Raw genomic sequence first — 25,476 nt, 5'->3', positions numbered from 1 at the left:
GTACAAGGCATTGGTGAGACCAAATCTGGAGTATGGTGTACAATTTTGGTCGCCCAATTATAGGAAGGATGTCAACAAAATAGAGAGAGTACAGAGGAGATTTACTAGAATGTTGCCTGGGTTTCAGCAACTAAGTTACAGAGAAAGGTTGAATAAGTTAGGTCTTTATTCTCTGGAGCGCAGAAGGTTAAGGGGGGACTTGATAGAGGTCTTTAAAATGATGAGAGGGATAGACAGAGTTGATGTGGACAAGCTTTTCCCTTTGAGAATAGGGAAGATTCAAACAAGAGGACATGACTTCAGAATTAAGGGACAGAAGTTTAGGGGTAACATGAGGGGGAACTTCTTTACTCAGAGAGTGGTAGCGGTGTGGAATGAGCTTCCAGTGGAAGTGGTGGAGGCAGGTTCGTTGGTATCATTTAAAAATAAATTGGATAGGTATATGGATGAGAAGGGAATGGAGGGGTATGGTATGAGTGCAGGCAGGTGGGACTAAGGGAAAAAAGTTGTTCGGCGCGGACTTGTAGGGCCGAGATGGCCTGTTTCCGTGCTGTAATTGTTATATGGTTATATGGTTATATGATTACAATCGAGCCGTCCACAGTGTACAGATACAGGATAAAGGGAATAACGTTTAGTGCAATGTCCGAGTGAAACCGTGACAGAGACAGGCATTGTATGCCTATGCAAGGCCACCTTAGGTAGATAGTAGTTCAGGACCGCTCTCTGGTTATGGTAGGATGGTTCAGTTGCCTGATAACAGCTGGGAAGAAACTGTCCCTGAATCTGGAGGTGTGCGTTTTCACACTTCTGTACCTCTTGCCCAATGAGAGAGGGGAGAAGAGGGAGTGACCGGGGGTGAGACTGCTCCTTGATGATGCTGCTGGCCTTGCCGAGGCAGCGTGAGGTGGAGATGGAGTCGATGGATGTTTGCACACTACATCCCACTCCAGGGACCATGGCTCATGTGGAAACTCCTGTGGCTGCAACATCAGACTGAAGAAAAGGGTCTCGACCCGAAACGTCGCCCATTCCTTCTCTCCAGAGATGGTGCCTCACCCACTGAGTTACTCCAGCATTTTGTGTCTACTAGTTCCTCCTGCTCCCCAGAGCTCTGCCACTCACTGTGTTGGTCTTGGTCTTGTTAGACGTCCCTCCATAACCATCACCTCAGCCCACCTGCCCGACCCATCAAGACCCTGCTGTAATTTAGTGCAAACTTACTAATCATGCTTCATTGACATCATTGATATAGATGACAAACAGCAACAGGCCCAGCACTGAACACTGAGGCCCACCCCTGGTCCCAGTCCGCAAAACAACCTTCCACCAACACCCTCCATGAAGCCAGATGTCCATCCAGTTGGCTAGGTCTCCCTGTCGACTGTCCACTCCCTCCCCTGCTCCCTCCCCCACAGGTGGAGTATGTCGGTGAGTTTGGGGGAGAAGGAGGTGAGGGCGATGGAGAGGGGGGGGGGGGGGGGAGGAGGCATGGTCCAACAAGATGTACAGGTAGGTGAGGTCAGTTTAACAGCATCAGGTTCAGCAGTAACATTGTGGGCCGAAGGGCCTGTTCCTGTACTGTACTGTTCGATGTTGTGAAATGCAACACCTCGCACTTATCTGGATTAAAGTCCATTTGTCATTTCCACGCTGGTTCATTGTATCTGACTGCCTTCATTCTAACATTATAATAATCAGTTTTATTGATATTTTAATTACTCCATTAATGACATTGCTCTGACCCAATTTCTGGGCAATGATTATTATATCTCATGCAACAGTTATTAAAGATCTTAATCAATTAATGCAGGAAAAACAGCGTTCCTGTGTACCTGGCAAGCGCTGATGAGCAATCTCACGCCTACTAGTCTTGGTCTGGAACGTGGAGGGTTCCACATTGGCACACACCACCTATCTCTCTCGTACAGCAGGTAGTGCGGGCTAGCTGTGTCACACCTACACATGGGCCCACCTCTGCTGTCATCTCTGCCCTTTATTTAACATAGAAACATAAAAAATAGGTGCAGGAGTAGGCCATTCGGCCCTTCGAGCCTGCACCGCCATTCAAAATGATCATGGCTGATCATAAGGCAGAGATAGATAGATTCTTGATTAGTGCGGGTGTCGGAGGTTATGGGGAGAAGGCAGGAGAATGGGGTTCAGAGGGAGAGATAGATCAGCCATGATTGAATGGTGTAGACATGATGGGCCGAATGGCCTAATTATGCTCCTATCACTCATGATCCTATGATCTTGCCCTTCCAATACTAGATGAGATTCTGGGACCGTTGCCAATCTAACTTTGTCCAATCTTCCCTCCTCCCATCGTCATTTTACTTCGGAGTCACGTGAGTGACTACGTGAAGAAGCCCGCCAGGACGCATGCGTTACATTGCGCTACATGCATTGCAACTCGTCATTGTCGGGAGGAAGGACGTTCCTCCCAAATGGCAGGATTCTTGAACCTGCAACAGTAGGTAAGGGAACGTCGTTTTCTTGACTTACCTTTTTTCTACAGGAAGGCTGTTGAAAGCTGGCGGGGGAGGAGTCTGCAAGCAGCAGGCAGCCAGCAACGGCCGGTGGCACGACAGTCTCCGTTAGCGGGAGTTCGTGCGACTTTAGCTCCGGGGAGAAAACACCGACAAGGTCCGACAAACTCGGACAACAGCCCCAAGGACCTACGCTACATGGGTCCGTGGGGCTGCGGAAATCACAGCGGGAGGCAGGACGTTCCTCCCGAACGGCAGGTTGACAATCAGCAACAACCAGCATCAACAATTTTCCTTACCTTTTTTCTTGATTGCAGCAAGGCTCCCGAGCTGCCGCTGAACAGCAACAGGCAGCCAGCAACGGACGTCGGCACCACTATCTCCCATAACGGGAGCGAGTGCCAAACTTCACCCCAAACAGGTGGAGGAAATGGGAGCCAACAACCCACAAAGACAGTGGGTTGTATTTGTGTTCTGTCCCCTTTTTTAAAATTAGGGGACAAAAGGAGAAAAGCACCGGCAGCAGCAACCAAAGGCAAGGAATAGCTGTGCCCGACTTTCTCTCCCGACTCGCTCCCTCACCGGGCCGGGCGGGAGAGGGAGCAAAACTAATGTTTCCCCGCGCTGGGTCTGTACAGGAGGGGAAGCTGGACAAAGGCGTGTCCACAAGTGCTGCTAGTGAAGCTGGCTGGAGAAGACAGCGGAGTCGCGGGCAGCCGGCAGCAGCAGCTGAAGGCACGTTTATCTCCCGTAATAGGAAGAGCAGTGCCGACTTTTGGCCCCGCGCCGACCAGAACACCACGGCCGGGCGGGAGACCATTCAAATGGGGCCGTTGACTTGACCAGTCAATAACGGCAGCAGACGGGATGGAACGATGCTCACCCGTAGCAATGGTTTTAACTTGGACCTGCAGGTAAGTGCTGCGGTCTTTTTTGTATTTGCATGCTGATTGCAGGTGCAGAAACAACGGGCTGCGACAAAGCTGGTGGGCCAGATGAAATCAGCTGTGCACAGATGTCCTCCACACCGGCCATATCCACTCCACGGAAGGACAAAGCTGGGGAGGAGGACCGTGGAGCAGCGGGCAGCCAGCAGCAGCCAGCGGCACTTGGATCACCCGTAGTGGGATCAGCTGTGCCCGATGTCGCCTCCGCACCGGCCAGATCCACGCGGCCGGGCGGAAAGGCTAGACACAAAACAAACAAGGTCGTGGACTCAGAGGAGTCCGACTTTGAATCACCGCCGGCGGCCAGCGCCCGAGAGCGCTGGAGCGGGAAGAAGCGGTGTATGGAGCTTTGCTCCAACGTGACAGACTCCGGGAGATGGAGTCGGGTCACTGTGGGCCCTATGATAAACCCACAGCAGTACCTCTTTAAGGGCTGCACAGTGCTTCTACCTCATCAGAGGGGAGCACTGCGGGTCAGTTCTGGGCTGACCTGGAAGAGGGGTCCGCAGAAGAAAAGACAAGTGTGCAGGTGGTGCAGGAACAAGAGAACCTACTGGAACCCAGCACCCCCACGCACCCACCAGCAGAACTGGTGAAAGCTCGAAGGACCGGTACCCACAAACATGAGTCTTTTAGGCCATGGCCCAGGCCGGCCTTCTTGGATGAAGCGGGGACCTCCAACGCCAACCAAACCAAAAATCCAGACCCCAGCGCTACAACAACAGCGAAGAACCTACAAAAAGTAAACCTGCCACTGGTAACTATAGAGGTAGGTGGGTCTGGTTCCCTACAATATACAGTGGGCACGGAGATTGGGTGGAGATTACACTCTTTTCTGAATGCATGAAGCATGATTAAGCAGTATCCAGGGATATACAACAGAGTTTATACACAAGTACAGCCCTCCAGTTCAACATATACTGAACCGAATGTTCGTGCCTTCTGATGAAGGGAAATCAAAAGCGCAAGCTGAACTGAAGCGGCTTCACATAAAAGGTGTAATTGAGAAAACTCAACACGAACCATTAGAATTCGTGTCCAATATATTTATCAAAACAAACAAGATGATGGTCATCGCATCATCATAGATCTGACAAAATAGATACCTTTGTTACTGCTTAACAATTAATTCCCTAAGGTTACTTCAAGGGCCAGCACCGATTTAAAAGATGCTTACCATTCAGTGCCTATACGAGGTGACCACAGATGTTACTCAAAATTTAACTGGATGGGACAACTCTGACAGTATAAAGTACTGCCAAATGGGTTATCATCAGCCCAGGAAGTTCACAAAAAATTTTTGAAACCAGCCCAAGCGTTTCTACGGAAACGTATACACATGGTCATGGCATATTTAGACGACATACTCATTATGGGCAAAACTTTGGAATTGGCCAAACAAACTGTAACAGCCACACAAGTTATTTGGAAAACTGGGATTCATTTTTCATCCAGTTAAATCTAAACTAACGTCTTCCACTACTATGGGCTACCTGGGGTTTCACCATTGACTCAGTTCACATGTCGGTGACTCTGCCTAAGGGAAAGGCTAGAGATTTAATAGAGGCTTGCAATAACCTCACTGACATCAGCAAACCATCCATCAGATTGGTAGCTAAAGTAATTGGCATAATGATGGCTGCTTTTCCAGCCACACAATTTGGAAGCACTCTAAACTATGCAGGTCACTTTGACAGATTTGTGAAACTACCAATCAAGCTAAAATGGAACTAAAATGGTGGATAGACAACATCTGGCCTTGTTCCTATCCAAGCATTGTCAGTGACCTTTCCATGGTACTACAAACTGATGCCAGTGCACTTGGGTGGGGTGCCACCAATACCATACCACCGTGGTAGCATACATTAACCACAGGGTGGAAACAAATCGACATCATGTGACAATCTGGCTCTACAAATCAGCAATGGTGTATCCAGAGAGATATTTGGATATCAGCCACTTACCTACCAGGAAGACTAAATTCAGTGGCAAACACCAGGTCACGCAAATTAAATGAAAAACACCAAATGGATGTTGAATAAAATAGTATTTGCTGATATCACAGCAAAACATGGAACACCAGATATCGATTTATTCGCATCCAGACTTAACCACCAGTTATCAAGTTATTTTACGCATTCCCGCCTTTTCCTGCCTCATCAGTCGGGCATTAAGGAAATACAACAAGACTCTGCATCTGGTATTGATAGTACCCGATTGGCCTACACAACCATGGTTCCCAGTGGTATCAAACATGGAATCGGAGACACACTCAGCAAAATCAATAACCCCACTCTCACCATCGACGGCACCACTGTCTCCCCATCTCCCCAGGCCCGCAACCTTGGCGTGATCTTTGATTCCACCCTCTCCCTTGAGCCTCACATCCGCCATGTCATTAAAACCTCCTTCTTTCATCTCCGCAACATCGCCAAACTCAGACCCTCTCTCACTCCGCCTGCTGCTGAAAGACTCATCCATGCCTTCATCTCCTCCCGACTGGACTATTGCAACTCACTTCTCCTTGGCATCAGCTCCACCTACATCAACCGACTCCAACTGGTCCAGAACGCAGCCGCCCGACTCATCACCCACATCAAATCCTGGCATCACATCACTCCAGTCCTCAAAAAACTTCACTGGCTTCCCATCTCCCACCGGATCACCTACAAAATCCTGGTCCTCACCTACAAAGCCCTCCACCATCTGGCCCCCACATATCTCATTGACCTCCTCTCCCCCTACCAACCCTCACGGTCCCTCAGATCCACATCAGCCGGTCTCCTCTCCATCCACAAGTCCAACCTCCGCAGTTTTGGGGACAGAGCCTTCTCCAGGGCAGCTCCCAGGCTCTGGAACTCCCTCCCCCAACTGATCCGCAATTCCGTGTCCCTCCCCATCTTCCAGTCCCGCCTCAAGACCCATCTCTTCACCTCTGCCTATCCTTAGCCCCACGTCCCCGTCCCTTTTCATCTGTGCATTAATTGCCTCATGCTGTGTTTTGTATTGAATTCTGTCTTTACTTTGTGTACTAGTCATGTCTCTACTATTTATTTCATTCCCCTTACATGTTTTTCCTATACATGCTCAATTTTTGTAAGGTGTCCTTGAGACTCTTGAAAGGCGCCCATAAATAAAATGTATTATTATTATTATTATGAACATCCAATCTGTTCTGCAATATCTGGCAGGCCTCCACTATGATGAGGGGCTCAGTTACAGTGCCATCAACTGTGCCAGAAGTGCCCTATCGACTTACCTATGGCAGGGGACAGACCATTAAACTGTTGGGACTCGCCCACTGGTACAAAACCTATGAGGGGAACCAGATACTCCCTAATATGGGATGTGAGAATAATCCTGAAGATGCTCAGGAATTGGTCTCCAGCAACAGTTCTGTCCCTACACAGACTGACATTAAAACAGTCATGCTAATGGTATTGGTCAGGGCACAGAGGATACAGTCACTGCAAAAACTAAACTGGACAACATGACTTCCTCAACAGAAAATATTAAGTTTCATATTTATGAGATAGTAAGCAGAACAGAAAAGGGATCAGCAGGCCTCAGTATACAATTAGGTCATACCCAACAGATGACTGTCTGTGTATAACAAGACATCTGTCGTTATACATGAAGAAAACGAATATCCTAAGAGGCAATGAAAAGGCACTTTTGGTCAGCCACTAGCAACCACACCAAGAGTGACGGTCCAGACCATCTTAAGATGGCTGAAACAGGTGCTAACACAGGCTGGGGTGGATATTAAATTTTAAAAATCTCTTTCCACCAGGGCTGCAGCTACATCGGCAGCAATACAGTTGGATGTACCAATGGACCAAATCCTCAAGGCAGCAGGATGGTCTGGAGGGGAAACATTCCAATTATTTTGTAATAAACCAGTAATGAAACCTGGAACATTTGCAGAAACAATTTAAGTTCTGTAAATTAATTTAAACCCATAAAAAGGGGTTATAAACTGGTGTTACACATTTTTATGATTTCAAAGTCGAATTCATGTCCAAATTATGTTAACACAATTCCTCCCACAGTCAAGGCAGACGTGATGCATGGACTCGTTCCACGGCATGAAATCACAGAGCTTTAAAATCTTCACGTAGTCACTCACGTGACTCCGAAGTAAAATAGTAAGATTAAACGAGACCAGTTTGAAGTTTGATCTGTATTTTATGAGGAGTTACGATGAGGGATTACGTGCCCTCCGCTCCCACCCTTGATCATATACTTAACTGGTATCTCTTCTCTAATCTTACTATGTTTAGTCATTACAGTTATCTGTGATTTCACACCGCTGCTTTGAAGAATGACACGCATGCGTCCTGGCGGGGTTCTTCACGTAATCCCTCATCGTAACTCCTCATAAAATACGGATCAAACTTCAAACTGGTAAGTTCTCGTTTAATCTTACTATTAATGCTGTGTCATCAACCTCATCCGACCATGAATTCCCTCCATGAATCTCCCTTGTCTTAAGCTGCTGAAGGACTAGTGTGGATGGGGCTAGTGTGGATGGGGCTAGTGTGGATGGGGCAGGTTGGTCGGCATGGATCAGTCGGGCTGAAGGGCCTGTATCCGTGCGATGGGGCTAGTGTGGATGGGGCTAGTGTGGATGGGACTAGTGTGGGTGGGGCATGTTTGTCAGCATGGATCAGTCGGGCTGAAGGGCCCGTTTCCGTGTGGATGGGGCTAGTGTGGATGGGGCTAGTGTGGATGGGGCTAGTGTGGATGGGGCTAGTGTGGATGGGGCTAGTGTGGATGGGGCTAGTGTGGATGGGGCTAGTGTGGATGGGGCTAGTGTGGATGGGGCTAGTGTGGATGGGGCTAGTGTGGATGGGGCATGTTGGCCAGCATGGATCAGTCGGGCTGAAGGGCCTGTATCCGTGCGGTGAGACTCTGTGACTCCTCTCCTTCACTGACACTGCTGGCTCTGCCTTCAACACCCTCAGACCCAGGCTCTGGAATTCCCTCATGAATGTCCCCCTGCCTTAAGAAGCAGAAACCTCTCAGCTTGTGACGAACGCTCCTGTCAGGCAGCTGGGACGTTTTATTACCGTAAGAACATTATATAAATGCAAGTGATTGTTGTTGCTTTTCCATTTGCCCGCAATGCCTCTGTGTTGCGAGAGACGGGTGTGTTTGTGAGACGGGGATGTTAACTACAGTAAATACTGCATTATGTTCAGTCTTTGTCACCCTGGCCCACTGTTGATCACCACTCATCACATACACCAGTCCCACATTCCATCCATTTGTTGACGGAGAGATGAGAGACACAGTTATGGAGACAAGTGGGCAGAACATTTCTCAACGGCAACCAAACTGCAGCGGGCGGGCGGGCGGGCGGGCCCAGAATTCCATTTTTCTCCTCAAAGCTCTTGTTAGTTTAGTTCCAACCTGTGTCATGTGTCAAAGAAGCAATTATTCAGCGGGAATAAGAAGTGATCCGTGTGTTAACAGATGGAGCAGATATTAACCAGCAGATTCTTCACTGTTTGCTGAGTAGAATTTGAGCTTAGCTCTTATATTTGTTGTGAAATTAATGATGTTATGTGAGGATCTGTCTGATCCATCCCAGAAGGTCACGGTGAAGTGAATACATTCATGCTCAATTGCCCCACCCTCACCCCCACCCTTACGCTCACTCCCCCACCCTCACTCCCCCACCCTCACTACCCCACCCCCACCCTCACCCCCACCCTCACTCCCCCACCCTTACCCCCACCCTCACTCCCACCCTCACTCCCCCCCCCACCCTCACCCCCCCACCCTCACCCCCACCCTCACTCCCCCACCCCAACCCCCACCCTCACCCTCACCCCCACCCTCACCCCCCCACCCTCACCCTCACTCCTCCCCCAGCCCCCCCAAAACCCCCACCTTCACCCTCACCCCCATCCCCACCCTCACTCCCCCCACCCTCACTCCCCCACCCTCACCCCCACCCTCACCCCCCCACCCTCACCCTCACTCCCGCCCCCAGCCCCACCCTCACCCCCACCCTCACCCCCATCCTCCCCCCCACCCTCACTCTCACCCCCACCCTCACCCCCCCACCCCCGCCCCCACCCGCCCCCAGCCCCACCCTCACCCCCACCCTCACCCCACCCCCTCACTCCCCACCCCCACCCTCACCCCCCACCCCACCCTCACCCCCACCCCCACCCACACTCCCACCCTCACCCCCACCCTCACCCCCACCCACACTCCCACCCTCACCCCCACCCTCACTCCCACCCTCACCCCCACCCTCACTCCCACCCTCACTCCCACCCTCACCCCCACCCTCACCCCCACCCTCACCAGGAAAGAGATGAGGAGGAATTTCTTTAGTCAGAGGGCGGTGAATCTGTGGAATTCTTTGCCACAGACGGCTGTGGAGGCCACAAGTCAGTGGATATATTTAAGGCAGAGATAGATAGATTCTTGATTAGTGCGGGTGTCAGGGGTTATGGGGAGAAGGCAGGAGAATGGGGTTAGGAGGGAGAGATGGATCAGCCATGATTGAATGGCGGAGTAGACTTGATGGGCCGAATGGCCTGATTCTGCTCCTATCACATGACCTCATGTGGCCATAACCAGGGGCCTGAGCTAATGACTGCGGCACATTGCCATGGCAACCGGCCTTGCTAGACCGACCCATGGCCTTGGCCTCCTGGTGATCAATGGATGCGCACGACACAACTGTTCCCCACACAACTAGAGTTTATTTATTCCACACTGCCCGACCTTCACAGTTACACACAGAACCCGCTTCTCTTCCATAATTCTTTATAAAAACCACATTAGTTTTGTGAATGCAGTCCGCCCGCATCACATTTAAAATGTTGTCAAGGATTTTTTCTAGAAAAAGAGATGAATGCTTATTCAGTGGAAGGAACAGGACAGGGGGATTGGACCAGGATTTCAGCATGGCTGAATATGAACGTTGACAGCCTGTCACTCAGTATAAGGCAGCAGAGTCTTATCTCAAAACCTGAATAGCAAATACATTTTTGCCTCACTAATGTTAAACACAAAACGATTCAGGCTACAGTGTACTCGTAACGCTTGCTGGGATAAACATGCTTGTCGGAACCTGTCGAGGATGTTCATAGGCTTTGACCATGGACCTGGGGTCAGGGCCGGCGTTAAGCCGATTTGACCGATTGCTCCCAATTGGGCCCCGCGCCTAATGGGGGCCCCGCACTAATGTTCAGTATTTCGTACGGAAATACGAATTCTCTTTGTTAAATAAAGATTTTTTTTAATTCGCCATCCGGATTTGTTTTAAACGAACATGCATAACAACCGCTGCACGGCCATCATACACAAACGATTTGTTAACTAGTGCTGTTAGCACTTCTTAACGGTAAGTAGTTAACACCTTATTATGCGATGTCATGAATCTGCATCTATCCACATTCCTCAGTAAATGTTATAGTGTTTTGAACAAGTATTAATGACGCCGTGTTCAAAAGGGAACTGCAGATGTTGGAATATCGAAGGTACACAAAATTGCTGGGGAAACTCAGCGGGTGCAGCAGCATCTATGGAGCGAAGGAAATAGGCGACGTTTCGGGCCGAACCCCTTCTTCAGACTCATTTAATGACGCCGTGTTCCTTTGAATAAAATTCACGCGGCGTCATTAATACTTGTTTAAAACACAATTACATTTACTGAGGAATGTAGATCGATGACACGTTGAGAATTTCATTTAACTCACCATCATGAGTGAGGGCCCCGGACCGCGAGAAGGGGCTTCTTCCTGGTGTGCAGGTTAGTCATTCACCTACCGACCCACGTTGTGTTTCTCTGTCTTTTGCTCACTCCCTCCCTCCCTCTTTCTCTCGCGCTCTCTCTCCCGCTCCCCGTCTCGTCTCTCTCTAGCTCTCCCACTCCCTCTCTATCACCCTGTCCCCTCAGCATTCCCGGAATCATTGATGTTTAGCGGTAGACAAAAATGCTGGAGAAACTCAGCTGGTGAGGCATTCGCCTGGCCCGCTGAGTTCCTCCAACACTCTGTGTTTTTTGTTTGACTCTGAAGTTGAAGGTGGCTCAGCGGGACGGGCAGCGGCTCTGGGGAGAGGGTTGTGTTTCTGGTCGAGACCCTTCTTCAGACAATCACAAGTACTCTCACCGACGCGAGTTCAGTTCGGTCTGAAGAAGGGTCTTCTCTCCAGAGTCGCTGCGCTGCCTGTCTGCTTAGTTACTCCAGCTTTATGTCTATCTTCAATTTCAGAGAAATACAATTTCTCACGGGGGGCTTATGACGTCTCTAAACCCCTCTGGGACCCTCTGAACACCTCTAAACCCCCTCTAGCCCCCCCTATTTCCCTCTATTCCCCTCTAAACAATTGTAAACACACCTGAACCCATCTGAAGCCCTCTAAACATCTCTAAACCGTTTAAACCCCCTAAGGCCGGCCATGCACGCACACACACAGACGCATACACACAAACACACACACTCAGTCAATCAGACACAGAGACACAATCGCATACACTCATAAACACACACAAACACACACACACATTCAATCTTTCAAAGTGCCGCTCATTTTATTAGATGTGTGACACTTTCATATAGTTTTTCAAAATTTTAGTATATCAAGCATTTAATGTTTTTTTTGGTTAAAGACGAGCATACTACACGAAATATAAACATACATAAATTTTTACTTTTCTAGAGTAGGGGCCCCGCCATCAATTTTCTAATTGGGCCCCGCAATTCCTAGCACCGGCCCTGCCTGGGGTGACGGGTTTTGGGGGAAGAATTCTTTCCGCCAGCTAGTCTCGTAGTTCCCACGTTCCAACAGGGTGCTATGCTTTGTGTCAATTGCTAACTCTGTTGCCTGCATTGCAGGACTTTAGTTGTTCAGAGATACAGCTTATTTTAAACCTACGTCAGGATGTGAAATATGCACCTTCATTCTGAGGCTGTGCCCTCTGGTCCTAGACTCCCCCACATCCTCTCCACACCCACTCTATCCAAGCCTTTCACCATTAATGTATTTTGTGTTTTTATGTGTGTGCGTGCGTGCGTGTGTGCGTGCGTGTGTGTCTTTGTGTGTGTGTGTGTGTGTGTGTGTTGTGTCTTTATGTGAGTGTGTGTGTGTGTGTTGTGTCTTTATATGTGTGTGTGTGCGTGCGTGTGTGTGTGTGTGTGTCTTTATGTGTGTGTGTGTGTGTTGTGTCTTTGTGTGTGTGTGTGTGTGTGTGTCTTTATGTGTGTGTGTGTGTGTGTGTCTTTATGTGTGTGTGTGTGTGTTGTGTCTTTATATGTGTGTGTGTGTATGTGTGTTGTCTTTATGTGTATGTGCGTGTGTGTGTGCGTGCGTGCGTGCGTGCGTGTGTGTGTGTGTGTTTTTATCACTGTTGGCAGATCAATTTCTCTCCTGGGATAAATAAATGTTGTCGTATCGTATTGTATTCCGTATTTTCAATGAGGTCCCCCCTCATCTTTCTAAACTGCAGCGAGCCCAGTGCCGACAAACGCTCATCGTACGTGAGCACACGTGTGCTGTCCGTGGTGCCCATACATCACCAACATACACATGGCCCAGGGATCTATCTCCACACAAATGGCCGCCACCTTCCCCTCTCCACAACCACGTTACACCTCACTGTGTCTGAGATGTGTCGGGATGTCCACAGGTCAGACAAGGTTCAATGTAGACGGACACTGTTCCGATTCCCCTCGTCCCTCTGTGGTTCACCCATCTCCTGGTGGTCACTGCCTCTCCCAGCCTCCTGACCCTCCCCAAACCCACCCCCTCCCCAAACACCCACCCCCTCCCCAAACACCCTCCCCTCCCCAAACACCCACACCCTCCATGTCCCCTGCCCCTCCCCAAACACCCACCCCCAACCCGTCCCCTCCCCCACCCCGTCCCCTCCCCCACCCCGTCCCCTCCCCAAACACCCACCCCCTCCCCAAAGACCCACCCCCTCCCCAAAGACCCACCCCCTCCCCCACCCCCACCCCGTCCCCTCCCCCACCCCGTCCCCTCCCCAAACACCCACCCCCTCCCCAAACACCCACCCCCTCCCCAAACACCCACCCCCTCCCCAAATACCCACCCCCTCCCCAAACACCCTCCCCTCCCCAAACACCCACACCCACCCCGTCCCCTCCCCCCCCCCACCCCCTCCCCCTCCCCAAACCCCCACCCCCTCCCCAAACCCCCCCCCCCCTCCCCAAACACCCACCCCCTCCCCAAACACTCACGCCCTACTGGCCCCTGCCCCTAAAGGGGATTTTAATTCAGATAAGTGCGAGGTGTTGCATTTCAGAACATCGAACAGTACAGTACAGGAACAGGCCCTTCGGCCCACAATGTTACTGCTGAACCTGATGCTGTTAAACTGACCTCACCTGCCTGTACATCTTGTTGGACCATGCTTTGTCCACTCGGCCTCTCCCCCCCCCTTCCCCATCGCCCCAAACACCCACACCCTCCCCCACCCCGACATCCTGGGGCCCACCGTTCCCATTGCCCCTGGACCACCCCTCTCTCGGCCCCTCCCTCACCTGGGTGATCCTGTCGTTCATGGTGGGTGACCTCCCTCTACGTGTAGTGGTGGTGGCCATGGTGGTGGTAGTCTCCATGATGGTGGTAGACATATCCGCCAACAGCGTTGTGGCCGTAGTCTCAGTGGCAATGACCGAGGGCACCTCGCCCACCAGCCGCAGGTTGCCCTCCACCTTGACGTTGGGGTCACTCTCGGCCGCCAGGGTCAGCACCTTCAGGCCGTTGTAGTACAGTCCGGCCAACTGACCCTGGAAGGGGCGGCCGTAGTCCTTCCCTCCGATCCGGACCGAGGCCTGACTGTTGAAGATGGTCAACTGCCGGCCTGCAGGAAGAGGAGAGAACAGGTGAGTGTCGCACCTGGGACCAGGTGTGGAGTTACAGGTGATGCCAGTGTTCGCTGTTCCAGTTACATACCCCCCACCCTCACATCCCCTTCACCTCCCACTCCCACAATGAGGGGTGGGGGGGGAGCAGAGATGGGCATCGCACCTTGGGTCGTTCCAGTCAAATAGCCCCCACCTTCACCTCCCACTCGCAGAGGGGGGCGGCTGGGGAGGAGGGGGGGTGGGGGAAGGGGGGGGGGGGATAAAGCGAGGGGGGGGGAAGCAAGGGAGGGGGCGAATGAGGAGGGGGTGGGGGTGAGGGTCTGCTGGGGAAGGGGCATTAGTGTGGAGGGGCAGGAGTTAGCAGAAGAACAGTTGCCCAGTATTGGTGTCCCAGCTTGCTCCCCGACATTCCCAGCTTGTTCTCTGGCGTTCCCCATGGCACAGGCTGTGCCGGCCTTACTGTGGATTCCCACATCCCTAGCTCCATATCACCCCTGCTCCTGGCCACAGGAAACTCCAGCATCAGCATCTGGTCTCTGCATCCCCTACACCACTCCACCAACCACCCACTACAGCCCTGCTCTCTCCAATATCTCCCCTTCCCTAGCTCACAGAACCATTAGGAGACCTCTTGGGAAAGGTCACCATATTGAGGGCACTGGTTGAATACAAGAAGGCACAGATAGTGCTGGAGTAACTCAGCGGGTCAGGCAGCATCTGTGGAGAACATGGATAGGTGACGTTTCACAGAGTGCTGGAGTAACTCAGTGGGTCAGGCAGCATCTATGGAGCTAAGGAAATAGGCAACGTTTCGGGCCGAAACCCTTCAGGGTTTCGGCCCGAAATGTTGCCTATTTCCAGAAGGATTTCGGCCCGAAACGTTGCCTATTTCCTTAGCTCCATAGATGCTGCTGCACCATAACTCAGCGGGTCAGGCAGCATCTGTGGAGAACATGGATAGGTGGCATTTCACAGAGTGCTGGAGTAACTCAGAGGGTCAGGCAGCATCTGTGGAGAACATGGATAGGTGACGTTTCACAGAGTGCTGGAGTAACTCAGCGAGTCAGGCAGCATCTGTGGGGAACATGGATAGGTGCGTTCGATCCTGACTGCGGGAGCTGTCTGTACGGAGTTTGCACGTTCTCCCCGTGACCTGCGTGGGTTTTCTCCGGATGCTCCTGTTTCCTCCCACATTCCAAAGACATGCAGGTTTGTAGGTTAATTGGCGCAAGGAGTGGATGAAATAGAATTAGTGAGAAGGTCAGTGTTGGATGGTCAGTGTGGACAGTGGGCCGAAGGGCCTGTTTCCGTGCCGACTCTCAGTCTAATGCCCGTCATTCCCAGCTATCGTACATAGAGGACATAAGAAGGCCACAAAGGAATACAGATGTGTCGTGTTGGCAGACTGAGTCTCGATGTAGGCAAGTGTGGAGTTGTCCATTCCTGCAGCAGAGGTTTCATTCATATACTGAGGTACAGGGGGACTTACTGTCCCAGTGTGATCTGCACAGACCAGCTATGTCCACACACACGTAATCAGGAGGGATAATACAGTGTTTATAGTTGGGCAAGTTGAGTACCAAGGATGGACATTGTGCTTCATAGAGTCATCGAGTCACACAGCGTGGAAACAGGCCCTTCAGCCCATCTTGCCAACATGCCCCATCTATACTAGTCCCACCTGCCTGCATTTGGCCCATATCTCTCGAAACCTGTCCTATCCATGTGTTGCTTGAAGGTTACAGCTAAGTAGGACATCAGTGACATCACATTTTGACTGCCGTGAACAATATTGGAGACAGATTTGGACAGGAGGGAGGGGCACAGCTGTCATTAGGCAACTGTGAACCATCCCCTCACCAACTAGAGAGCAGTCCTGACCTCCCATCCACCTCATTGGAGACCCTCGGACTATCTTTAATCTGGCTTTACCTTGCACTAAACGTTATTCCCTTTATCCTGTATCTGTACACTGTGGACGGCTCGATTGTAATCATGTATTGTCTTTCCGCTGACTGGTTAGCGCGCAACAAAGGCTTTTCACTGTACCTCGGTACACGGGTTCAGGACAGGCGGTGAGTTACACGCGGGCCACAGGGGCAGGGAGTGCAGGAGCTCGCTCAGCCCTGCTGTGTTACTCCAGCACTCTGTGTCTTGTTTTGTAAGCCAGCGCCTGCAGTTCTCTGGTTCTCCCGGCTTGGCCGCCTGCCCTCGTGATTAAACCTCTCAACTCACAGACATGTTGCTGTAAAATAAACCGTCTTTGGGTTTGGACTTCAACCAATGGATGGGTGGGGACAGGTGGTCAGATTGGCTGGAGTCAAGGGCTGCCATCTGCCTAGACAAGACAGAGTGCTGGAGTAACTCAGCGGGTCAGGCAGCATCTGTGGGGAACATGGATAGGTGACGTTTCACAGAGTGCTGGAGTAACTCAGCGGGTCAGGCATGCAGCATCTGTGGAGAACATGGATAGGTGACGTTTCACAGAGTGCTGGAGTAACTCAACGGGTCAGGCATGCAGCATCTGTGGAGAACATGGATAGGTGACGTTTCACAGAGTGCTGGAGTAACTCAGCGGGACAGGCAGCATCTTTTCAGAGTCGACCAGAAGCATCACCCCTTCCTTCTCTCCAGAGACGCTGCCTGTCCCGCTGAGTTACTCCAGCACATTGTGTCTATCTTCGTTGTAAATCAGCACCTGCAGTTCCTTCCTACTCACTTGTCTAGACAAATCAGATCACTGTGAGGGCCGCAGTGCCAGCGGCCGTGAGAGGTGGAATGGGCGGCCCAGACGCAGGCCACTCGGCCCCTCTGTCCATCCCCATTACCTGTGCCTTCCCCAGCCACATCCACTCCCTTTGTTTGACCTGCCTCAACTACCTGCGTTTGGCCCACATCCCCCTAAACCTGTCCAATCCATGTACCTGTCCAAATGGCTCAACTACCTCTTCTGGCCCCTCGTTCCGTACACTAACCACCCTCTGTGTGTAAAAGTTGCTCCTCAAGTAACGTAAATCTGTGTTCCCTCTCACCTGATCCCCCCGACTCTGGGTGAAGGTCCCCTCACAACCTCTATAAGGTCACCCCTCATCCTCCTGCGCTCCATGGAATAAAGCCCTGGGTTGCTGAGGTCCATGTTGCACAGTGTTCCAGCCTGATGGTTGTTGGGAAGAAGCTGGTCTTGAACCAGGAACTCAGGCTCCATCTGCCATTCTGCAGCCTATTGACCCATCAAGACCCTGTTGTGATCAGGGAAACTATAGAAGGCTTCACAGATCGGGCGCATGAGATTTCACCAGCACTTGGCCTCACTTTTATTGAAGTCTCCATTCTTCATCCCTAACTTCTTCCTCTACCTGGGGATGTTGCTTCACCGGCCTCAGGCCACGGTGGTGCAGCGGGTAGAGCTGCTGCCTCACAGCGCAAGAGACCTGGGTTCGATTCTGACTAAGGGTGCTGTCTGTGTGGAGTTTGCACGTTCTCCCCGTGACCTGCGTGGGTTTTCTCCGGGTGCTTCGGTTTCCTCCCACACTCCAAAGACGTGCAGGTTTGTAGGTTAATTGGCTTGGTGTAAATGTAAATTGTCCCTAGTGTGTGTAGGATAGTGTTAGTGTGCGGTGATCGCTGGTCGGCACAGACTCAGTTTAGTTTATTGTCACGTATACAGAGGTAAACATAGAAACATAGAAAATAGGTGCAGGAGTAGGCCATTCGGCCCTTCGAGCCTGCACCGCCATTCAATATGATCATGGCTGATCATCCAACTCAGTATCCTGTACCTGCCTTCTCTCCATACCCCCTGATCCCTTTAGCCACAAGGGCCACATCTAACTCCCTCTTAAATATAGCCAATGAACTGTGGCCTCAACTACCTTCTGTGGCAGAGAATTCCACAGATTCACCACTCTCTGTGTGAAAAGTTTTTCTCATCTCAGTCCTAAAGGATTTCCCCCTTATCTTTAAACTGTGACCCCTTGTCCTGGACTTCCCCAACATCGGGAACAATCTTCCTGCATCTAGCCTGTCCAACCCCTTAAGAATTTTGTAAGTTTCTATAAGATCCCCCCTTAATCTTCTAAATTCTAGCGAGTACAAGCCGAGTCTATCCAGTCTTTCTTCATATGATCTTCAGTTTCCTCCCACACTCCAAAGACGTGCAGGTTTGTAGATAAATTGGCTTGGTGTAAATGTAAATTGTCCCTAGTGTGTGTGGGATAGTGTTAGTGTGCGGGGATCGCTGGTCGGCATGGACTCAGTTTAGTTTATTGTCATGTGTACCAAGGTACCGGGCTAACCAGTCAGCAGAAAGACAATACATGATTACAATCGAGCCGTCCACAGTGTACAGATACAGGATAAAGGGAATAACGTTTAGTGCAGTAACGTCCAATCAAGGATAGTCCGAGGATCAGCAATGAGGTAGATAGTAGGTTAGGACTGCTCTCTCATTGTTACTGCTGTACAAGGCGTTGGTAAGGCCACATCTGGAGATCTGTGAACAGTTCAGGTCACCCTGCCACAGCGAGGTTGTTGTTAAACTGGAAACAACTTCTTGAGGATGTCACAGAGTCTTGATGATCGAGTTATGTGGAGAGGCTGGATGGGCAAGAATTATTTTCATAAGCTCACAAGTTATAGGAGCAGAATTAGGCCATTCGGCCCATCGAGTCTACTCCACCATTCAATCATGGCTCATCTCTGCCTCCTATATAACCATATAACCATATAACAATTACAGCACGGAAACAGGCCATCTCGGCCCTACAAGTCCGTACCGAACAACTTTTTTCCCTTAGTCCCACCTGCCTGCACTCGTACCATAACCCTCCATTCCCTTCTCATCCATATACCTATCCAATTTATTTTTAAATGATACCAACGAACCTGCCTCCACCACTTCCACTGGAAGCTCATTCCACACCGCTACCACTCTCTGAGTAAAGAAGTTCCCCCTCATGTTACCCCTAAACTTCTGTCCCTTAATTCTGAAGTCATGTCCTCTTGTTTGAATCTTCCCTATTCTCAAAGGGAAAAGCTTGATCACATCAACTCTGTCTATCCCTCTCATCATTTTAAAGACCTCTATCAAGTCCCCCCTTAACCTTCTGCGCTCCAGAGAATAAGACCTAACTTATTCAACCTATCTCTGTAACTTAGTTGTTGAAACCCAGGCAACATTCTAGTAAATCTCCTCTGTACTCTCTCTATTTTGTTGACATCCTTCCTATAATTGGGCGACCAAAATTGTACACCATACTCCAGATTTGGTCTCACCAATGCCTTGTACAATTTTAACATTACATCCCAGCTTCTATACTCCTAATCCCATTCTCCTGCCTTCGCCCCATAACCTCTGACAACCATTCTAATCAAGAATCTATCTATCTCTGCCTTAAATATATCCACTGACTTGTGGCCTCCACAGCCGTCTGTGGCAATTAATCCCACAGATTCACCACCCTCTGGCTAAAGAAATTCCTCCTCATCTCCTTCCTAAAAGAGCGCCCTTTCATTCAGAGGCTGTGCCCTCTGGTCCTAGACTCTCCCACTAGTGGAAACATCCTCTCCACATCCACTCTATCCAGGCCTTTCACTATTCGGTGACGTTTCAATGAGGTTCACCCCTCATCCTTCTAAACTCCAGCGAGTACAGGCCCAGTGCCGACAAACGCTCATCGTATGTTAACCCAACTCATTCCTGGGATCGTTCTTGTAAACCTCCTCTGGACCCTCTCCAGATCCGGCACATCCTTCCTCAGATGTGGGGCACAAAACTGTTCACAATATTACAAATGTGGCCCGACCAGACGCCTTATAGAGCCTCAACATTACATCCCTGTTTATTGTATTCCTGTCATCTTAATATAAATGCTGGCATTGAATTTGTCTTTCTGGAATAAAGAATGGCTGAGGGGTTCTAGACCTTACAGGGGTTCTAGACCTTACAGGGGTTCTAGAAAATCATGAGGGGCGAAGATCAGTGAACAGCCATAGTCTCTTCCCCAGAAATGAAAAACTGGAAGGCAATGTTTAAAGTGAGGGGCGAAAGATTTAAAAGGGACCTGAGGGGTAACTTTTCCACACAGAGGGTGGTGGGTGTATGGAACGAGCTGCCAGAGGAGGTAGTTGAGGCTGGGACTATCCCAACGTCTAAAGGACACTTGGATAGGACAGGTTTGGAGGGATATGGGCCAAATGTGAGCAGGTGTGACTAGTGTGGATGGGGCATGTTGGTCGGCATGGATGAGTCGGGCTGAAGGGCCTGTATCCGTGCGATGGGGCTAGTGTGGATGGGGCATGTTTGTCGGCATGGATCAGTCGGGCTGAAGGGCCTGTTTCCGTGCGGTGGGGCGATTGTGGATGGGGCAGGTTGGTCGGCATGGATGAGTCGGGCTGAAGGGCCTGTATCCGTGCGATGGGGCTAGTGTGGATGGGGCATGTTTGTCGGCATGGATCAGTCGGGCTGAAGGGCCTGTTTCCGTGCGATGGGGCTAGTGTGGATGGGGCTAGTGTGGATGGGGCTAGTGTGGATGGGGCATGTTGGTCAGCATGGATGGGTCGGGCTGAAGGGCCTGTTTCCGTGCGGTGGGGCGATTGTGGATGGGGCTAGTGTGGATGGGGCATGTTGGCCAGCATGGATCAGTCGGGCTGAAGGGCCTGTATCCGTGCGGTGAGACTCTGTGACTCCTCTCCTTCACTGACACTGCTGGCTCTGCCTTCAACACCCTCAGACCCAGGCTCTGGAATTCCCTCCATGAATGTCCCCCTGCCTTAAGAAGCAGAAACCTCTCAGCTTGTGACGAACGCTCCTGTCAGGCACCTGGGACGTTTTATTACCGTAAGAACATTATATAAATGCAAGTGATTGTTGTTGCTTTTCCATTTGCCCGCAATGCCTCTGTGTTGCGAGAGACGGGTGTGTTTGTGAGACGGGGATGTTAACTACAGTAAATACTGCATTATGTTCAGTCTTTGTCACCCTGGCCCACTGTTGATCACCACTCATCACATACACCAGTCCCACATTCCATCCATTTGTTGACGGAGAGATGAGAGACACAGTTATGGAGACAAGTGGGCAGAACATTTCTCAACGGCAACCAAACTGCAGCGGGCGGGCCCAGAATTCCATTTTTCTCCTCAAAGCTCTTGTTAGTTTAGTTCCAACCTGTGTCGTGTGTCAAAGAAGCAATTATTCAGCGGGAATAAGAAGTGATCCGTGTGTTAACAGAGAGAAGCGGAGAAAGTATCAGGTCGAGATTGACTTCTTGTTGATTGATTGAGTTTGAAGCTTTCGCCCATCGTTCATTTGTTCCAAGAAAATCCCAACGTGAGATCTTGTAGCAGGAGTCACGGATTATCCTGATCCCTCTCTGTCTCTCAGTGAGATTACGGGCAATCTAGTGTAGGAAGGAACTGCAGATGCTGGTTTAAACCAAAGGTAGACACAAAATGCTGGAGTAACTCAGCGGGACAGGCAGCATCTCTGGAGAGAAGGAATGGGTGACGTTTCGGGCCGAGACACTTCTTCAGACAGTCTTGCCCTACACTCTCCACGTTCCTGCATTTCTAACTCAGCCTCCGAGACTGGACATCACATGAGGAGCTTGTGGCCGGAGCGGTCTAGATGCCCGTCTGACTGTGTGGTCACTCCCACACCCTCTGCTCACACCCACCCCCCACCCATCCTGACCAACCTCACCCTCTCTCGCCCACCCCCACCCTCACACTCTGCCATCATTCCCCCCCTCCCCCCCCCCCCAGGGGTAGTGCAAGAGGTCCCGTGGGAGTGGGGGAGGGGAGGGTAGGGGTTGGGAGGGGAGAGGAGGGGAGGGGAAGGGAGGGGAGGAGAGGGGAGGAGAGGGGAAGGGAGGGTAGAGGAGAGGAGAGGAGAGGATGGGAGGGGAGAGGAGGGGAGAGGAAGGGAGCGGAGGAGAGGGGAAGGGAGGGGAGGGAAGGGGAAGGGAGGGGAGGGGAGAGGAGGGGAGGGGAGGGGAAGGGAGGGGAGAGGATAGGAAGCAAAGGGGGTGGAGAGGGGAGGGGAGGGTGGGGAGAGTAGGGGAGGTGAGGAGGGGAGGCAAAGGGGGGGAGAGGAGGGGAGCGGAGGGGAGAGGAGAGGAAGCAAAGGGGGGAGAGGAGGGGCTGCTCCTTGAGCCCGCCAGCACGAGGCAGGGGAGTATGTACAACCATCCCAAGGTGTACAGTCGGTGGGGGTGGGGGGTGGGAGTGACACCGTTACCCCAGAGCCCCCGCGATGTGCGGCCCCTCTAGAGCACGGAACAGCAAGCGAGAGGCAGCAGAATATCACAGCAAGACAACAAGAGAAGCAACAACAACACTCACCAATCGCAATGGCCGCTCACCGTTAAAACAGGTTTAAAATCTCGTTTAATTTTACTGATGTTTTAGCATTTATAAAGTATTAAAATAGAATTATTATTGGGTTATGTTAAAGTTAAGTTTGATTTGTTACGGCGTGTGACACCTTATTTTTTAAATGTTAAAAGCTTTTAATTAATTGGTTGTTACCTTTGTCGAGTAGCCATTCGTCTACTACCCGACCGAGACGATATGGAATGCGTTGTCGAGCAATCGCCAGTCGCTCATTATCATAGTTGCCTTTAAAGTTTAAAGAGACATTTCAGCAGTTAAAATCTGCAAGGTTACAGGTCAACAGTTAACACTTTAATGCTTCAGGTGAAAGGTCAAAGTTAAGAGATTAGCCACCAGACCGCTGACCCTCACTGGTCAAGGGAGGTCACATGGAACGGCACAGGAACAGGCCCTTCGGCCCACAATGTCCGGCCCCCATCCTGAACTGATCTCTCTGCCTCCACATGGTCCTTGTCCATCCGTTCCTGTCCATGTGCCCGTCCACAAGCCTCTAAAACACCACGATCGTACCTGCCTCCACCACCACTATCCCCCTGGCAGCGAGTACCAGGCACCCACCAACCTCTGTGTGAAAACACTCACCCCGCACATCCCCTTTAAACTTTTCCCCTCTCACCTTAAAGTCATGCCCTCTAGTCTTGGCCACTTCCACCCTGGGGTTAGGCCTGGATCCAAGCCTGACTCCTAGTCCCTCCTTGTGTTCAAACACAGGACCAGGTTTACAGCTCAAATTCCTACAGGGCCTGGGCTATTCCTGGCAGTGGGTGATGGGTGCCCTGTGGGTGATGGGTGCTCTGTCATTGGGTGATGGGTGCCCTGTGGGTGATGGGTGCCCTGTGGGTGATGGGTGCTCTGTGGGTGATGGGTGTCCTGTGGGTGATGGATGCTCTGTCATTGGGTGATGGGTGCCCTGTGGGTGATGGGTGCCCTGTGGGTGATGGGTGCCCTGTGGGTGATGGGTGCTCTGTGGGTGATGGGTGCCCTGTGGGTGATGGGTGCTCTGTCATTGGGTGATGGGTGCCCTGTGGGTGATGGGTGCCCTGTGGGTGATGGGTGCTCTGTGGGTGATGGGTGTCCTGTGGGTGATGGGTGCCCTGTGGGTGATGGGTGCTCTGTGGGTGATGGGTGCCCTGTGGGTGCTGGGGGCCCTGTGGGTGATGGGTGCCCTGTGGGTGATGGGTGCCCTGTGGGGGATGGGTGCTCTGTGGATGATGGGTGCTCTGTCATTGGGTGATGGGTGCTCTGTGGGTGATGGGTGTCCTGTGGGTGATGGGTGCCCTGTGGGTGATGGGTGCTCTGTGGGTGATGGGTGCCCTGTGGGTGATGGGTGCCCTGTGGGTGCTGGGTGCTGTGTTTAGTGGTCGGCAGCACGACTGGGTGTGATGGTCTTGGGGATGTTGTCTCTCTGACACACTGTAGAACCATCGTACATTGTGTGTTCATTCAGGGTGAAGTCCATGTGTTGGTCGTTGTATGTGTTGCCAGATCCATCAGTAGCGTTACCATCTAAACTAGAGGTGGCTGCAGAGTGTATCTGAGGATGATATGACTATGTCGTGGCAACATTGACGTATCTGATGATCCGTCTACAGTGAAGGTCCGTCTCCGAGCCAGAGATTCCTCCTGAACCATCTACAACCATCTCCTGACACCATAGCCCATCGACCATGCAGATGGCTGCCAGTGAGGGTTGATCACACCCATGTGGTGAGCCCTCTTGCAGAACGGTTCCTCTTTAACCTACGATCGAGAGGCTGTTGGTCCTCAACAACCAAGGTGGACTTTGTCTCTACCGACAGTCTGGCCAATTCGCAACAGAGGGAAACCAAAAGCAGGCCTGCTCCTGGACCACCAATGTCCCTGTGAACTATCTTCCTGCAGAACAATCTCCTGCAAAACTATCTCCCTCAACCACCAATCTTCATTTCATAAGTACACAATAATGCTGGAGAAACTCAGCGGGTGCAGCAGCATCTACGGAGCGAAGGAAATAGGCAACGTTTCGGGCTGAAACCCTTCTTCATTTCATAAGTGATAGGAGCAGAATTAGGCCATTGGGGCAACCAAGTCTACCGTGCCATTCAATCATGGCTGATCTAACTAACTCCATTCTCCTGCCCTCTCCCCGCCACAGCCTTCCACAGATTGACCACCCTGTGACTAAAGTCTCTGTGGTCCACCAATCTCCCTGGTCCTCTGAGTCTAGTACTGGGAGAGTTGAGTCAGCGGCCAGGTGGCTAATACATCAGAATGCTTAGGCTAAATAATTGTTGTTTAATATTTCTAAAGCACTGGGTTTGAATGTTTGGCGTTTAGAACAGTTAACACAAGATTACACTTTTACAGGAATTTTAGCCTTGGTTTTATAGAGATTTTAAACCAGCACAAATAAAAGAGACCTTATTTATCTATCCAGTTAAAGAGAAAGCCAGCTGAGATACTTCAAATCCAAGATTTGAGCCGCTTTTTTTTTTGTGAAGAACTTTACCTGAGTCTGGAATAAACCTTTGTCAAGACCAATTTATCAAGTGTTTATATTCAGTGTGAAAGGATTTCACACCCCATTGTTATTAACCCTGCAGCATTTATCATAGTTTGTGGTTAATAAGCCCTCAATGATTTAATTAATTTAATTTTTGGGGTAAGTGGTTTTATTTTTGTGGTGTTGACGACACCTCAGGAGATTGTACATCCTGCTAATCACCCACCCACACACACACACACATTCTGCTCACCTCCCCACACCTCCCTCCCCTCCCCTCCCTCCCTCATCCACCCAGCTAA

General features: G+C 50.9%; 1 protein-coding gene across 1 annotated transcript in view; it reads right to left on the bottom strand.

Annotated features, from left to right (window-relative positions):
- The window catches only part of LOC116968459 (neurexin-1-beta-like), a 73,014-nt gene that overhangs the window by 24,087 nt on the left and 23,451 nt on the right, over window positions 1–25,476 (bottom strand). Inside the window, exons 3-4 of the mRNA XM_033015224.1 lie at window positions 22,828–22,917; window positions 13,972–14,294 (exon numbers count right to left, since the gene is read on the bottom strand). Of these exons, the coding sequence (XP_032871115.1) occupies window positions 13,972–14,294; window positions 22,828–22,917 (413 nt within the window). The remainder of the gene's footprint in view (window positions 1–13,971; window positions 14,295–22,827; window positions 22,918–25,476) is intronic.

Source organism: Amblyraja radiata, chromosome 45 (assembly GCF_010909765.2).
Source record: "Amblyraja radiata isolate CabotCenter1 chromosome 45, sAmbRad1.1.pri, whole genome shotgun sequence".
NCBI classification, from domain to species: Eukaryota; Metazoa; Chordata; class Chondrichthyes; order Rajiformes; family Rajidae; genus Amblyraja; species Amblyraja radiata.
Note: the sequence above shows the minus strand (reverse complement) of the source record. Positions and strands in the feature narration are given on the sequence as shown.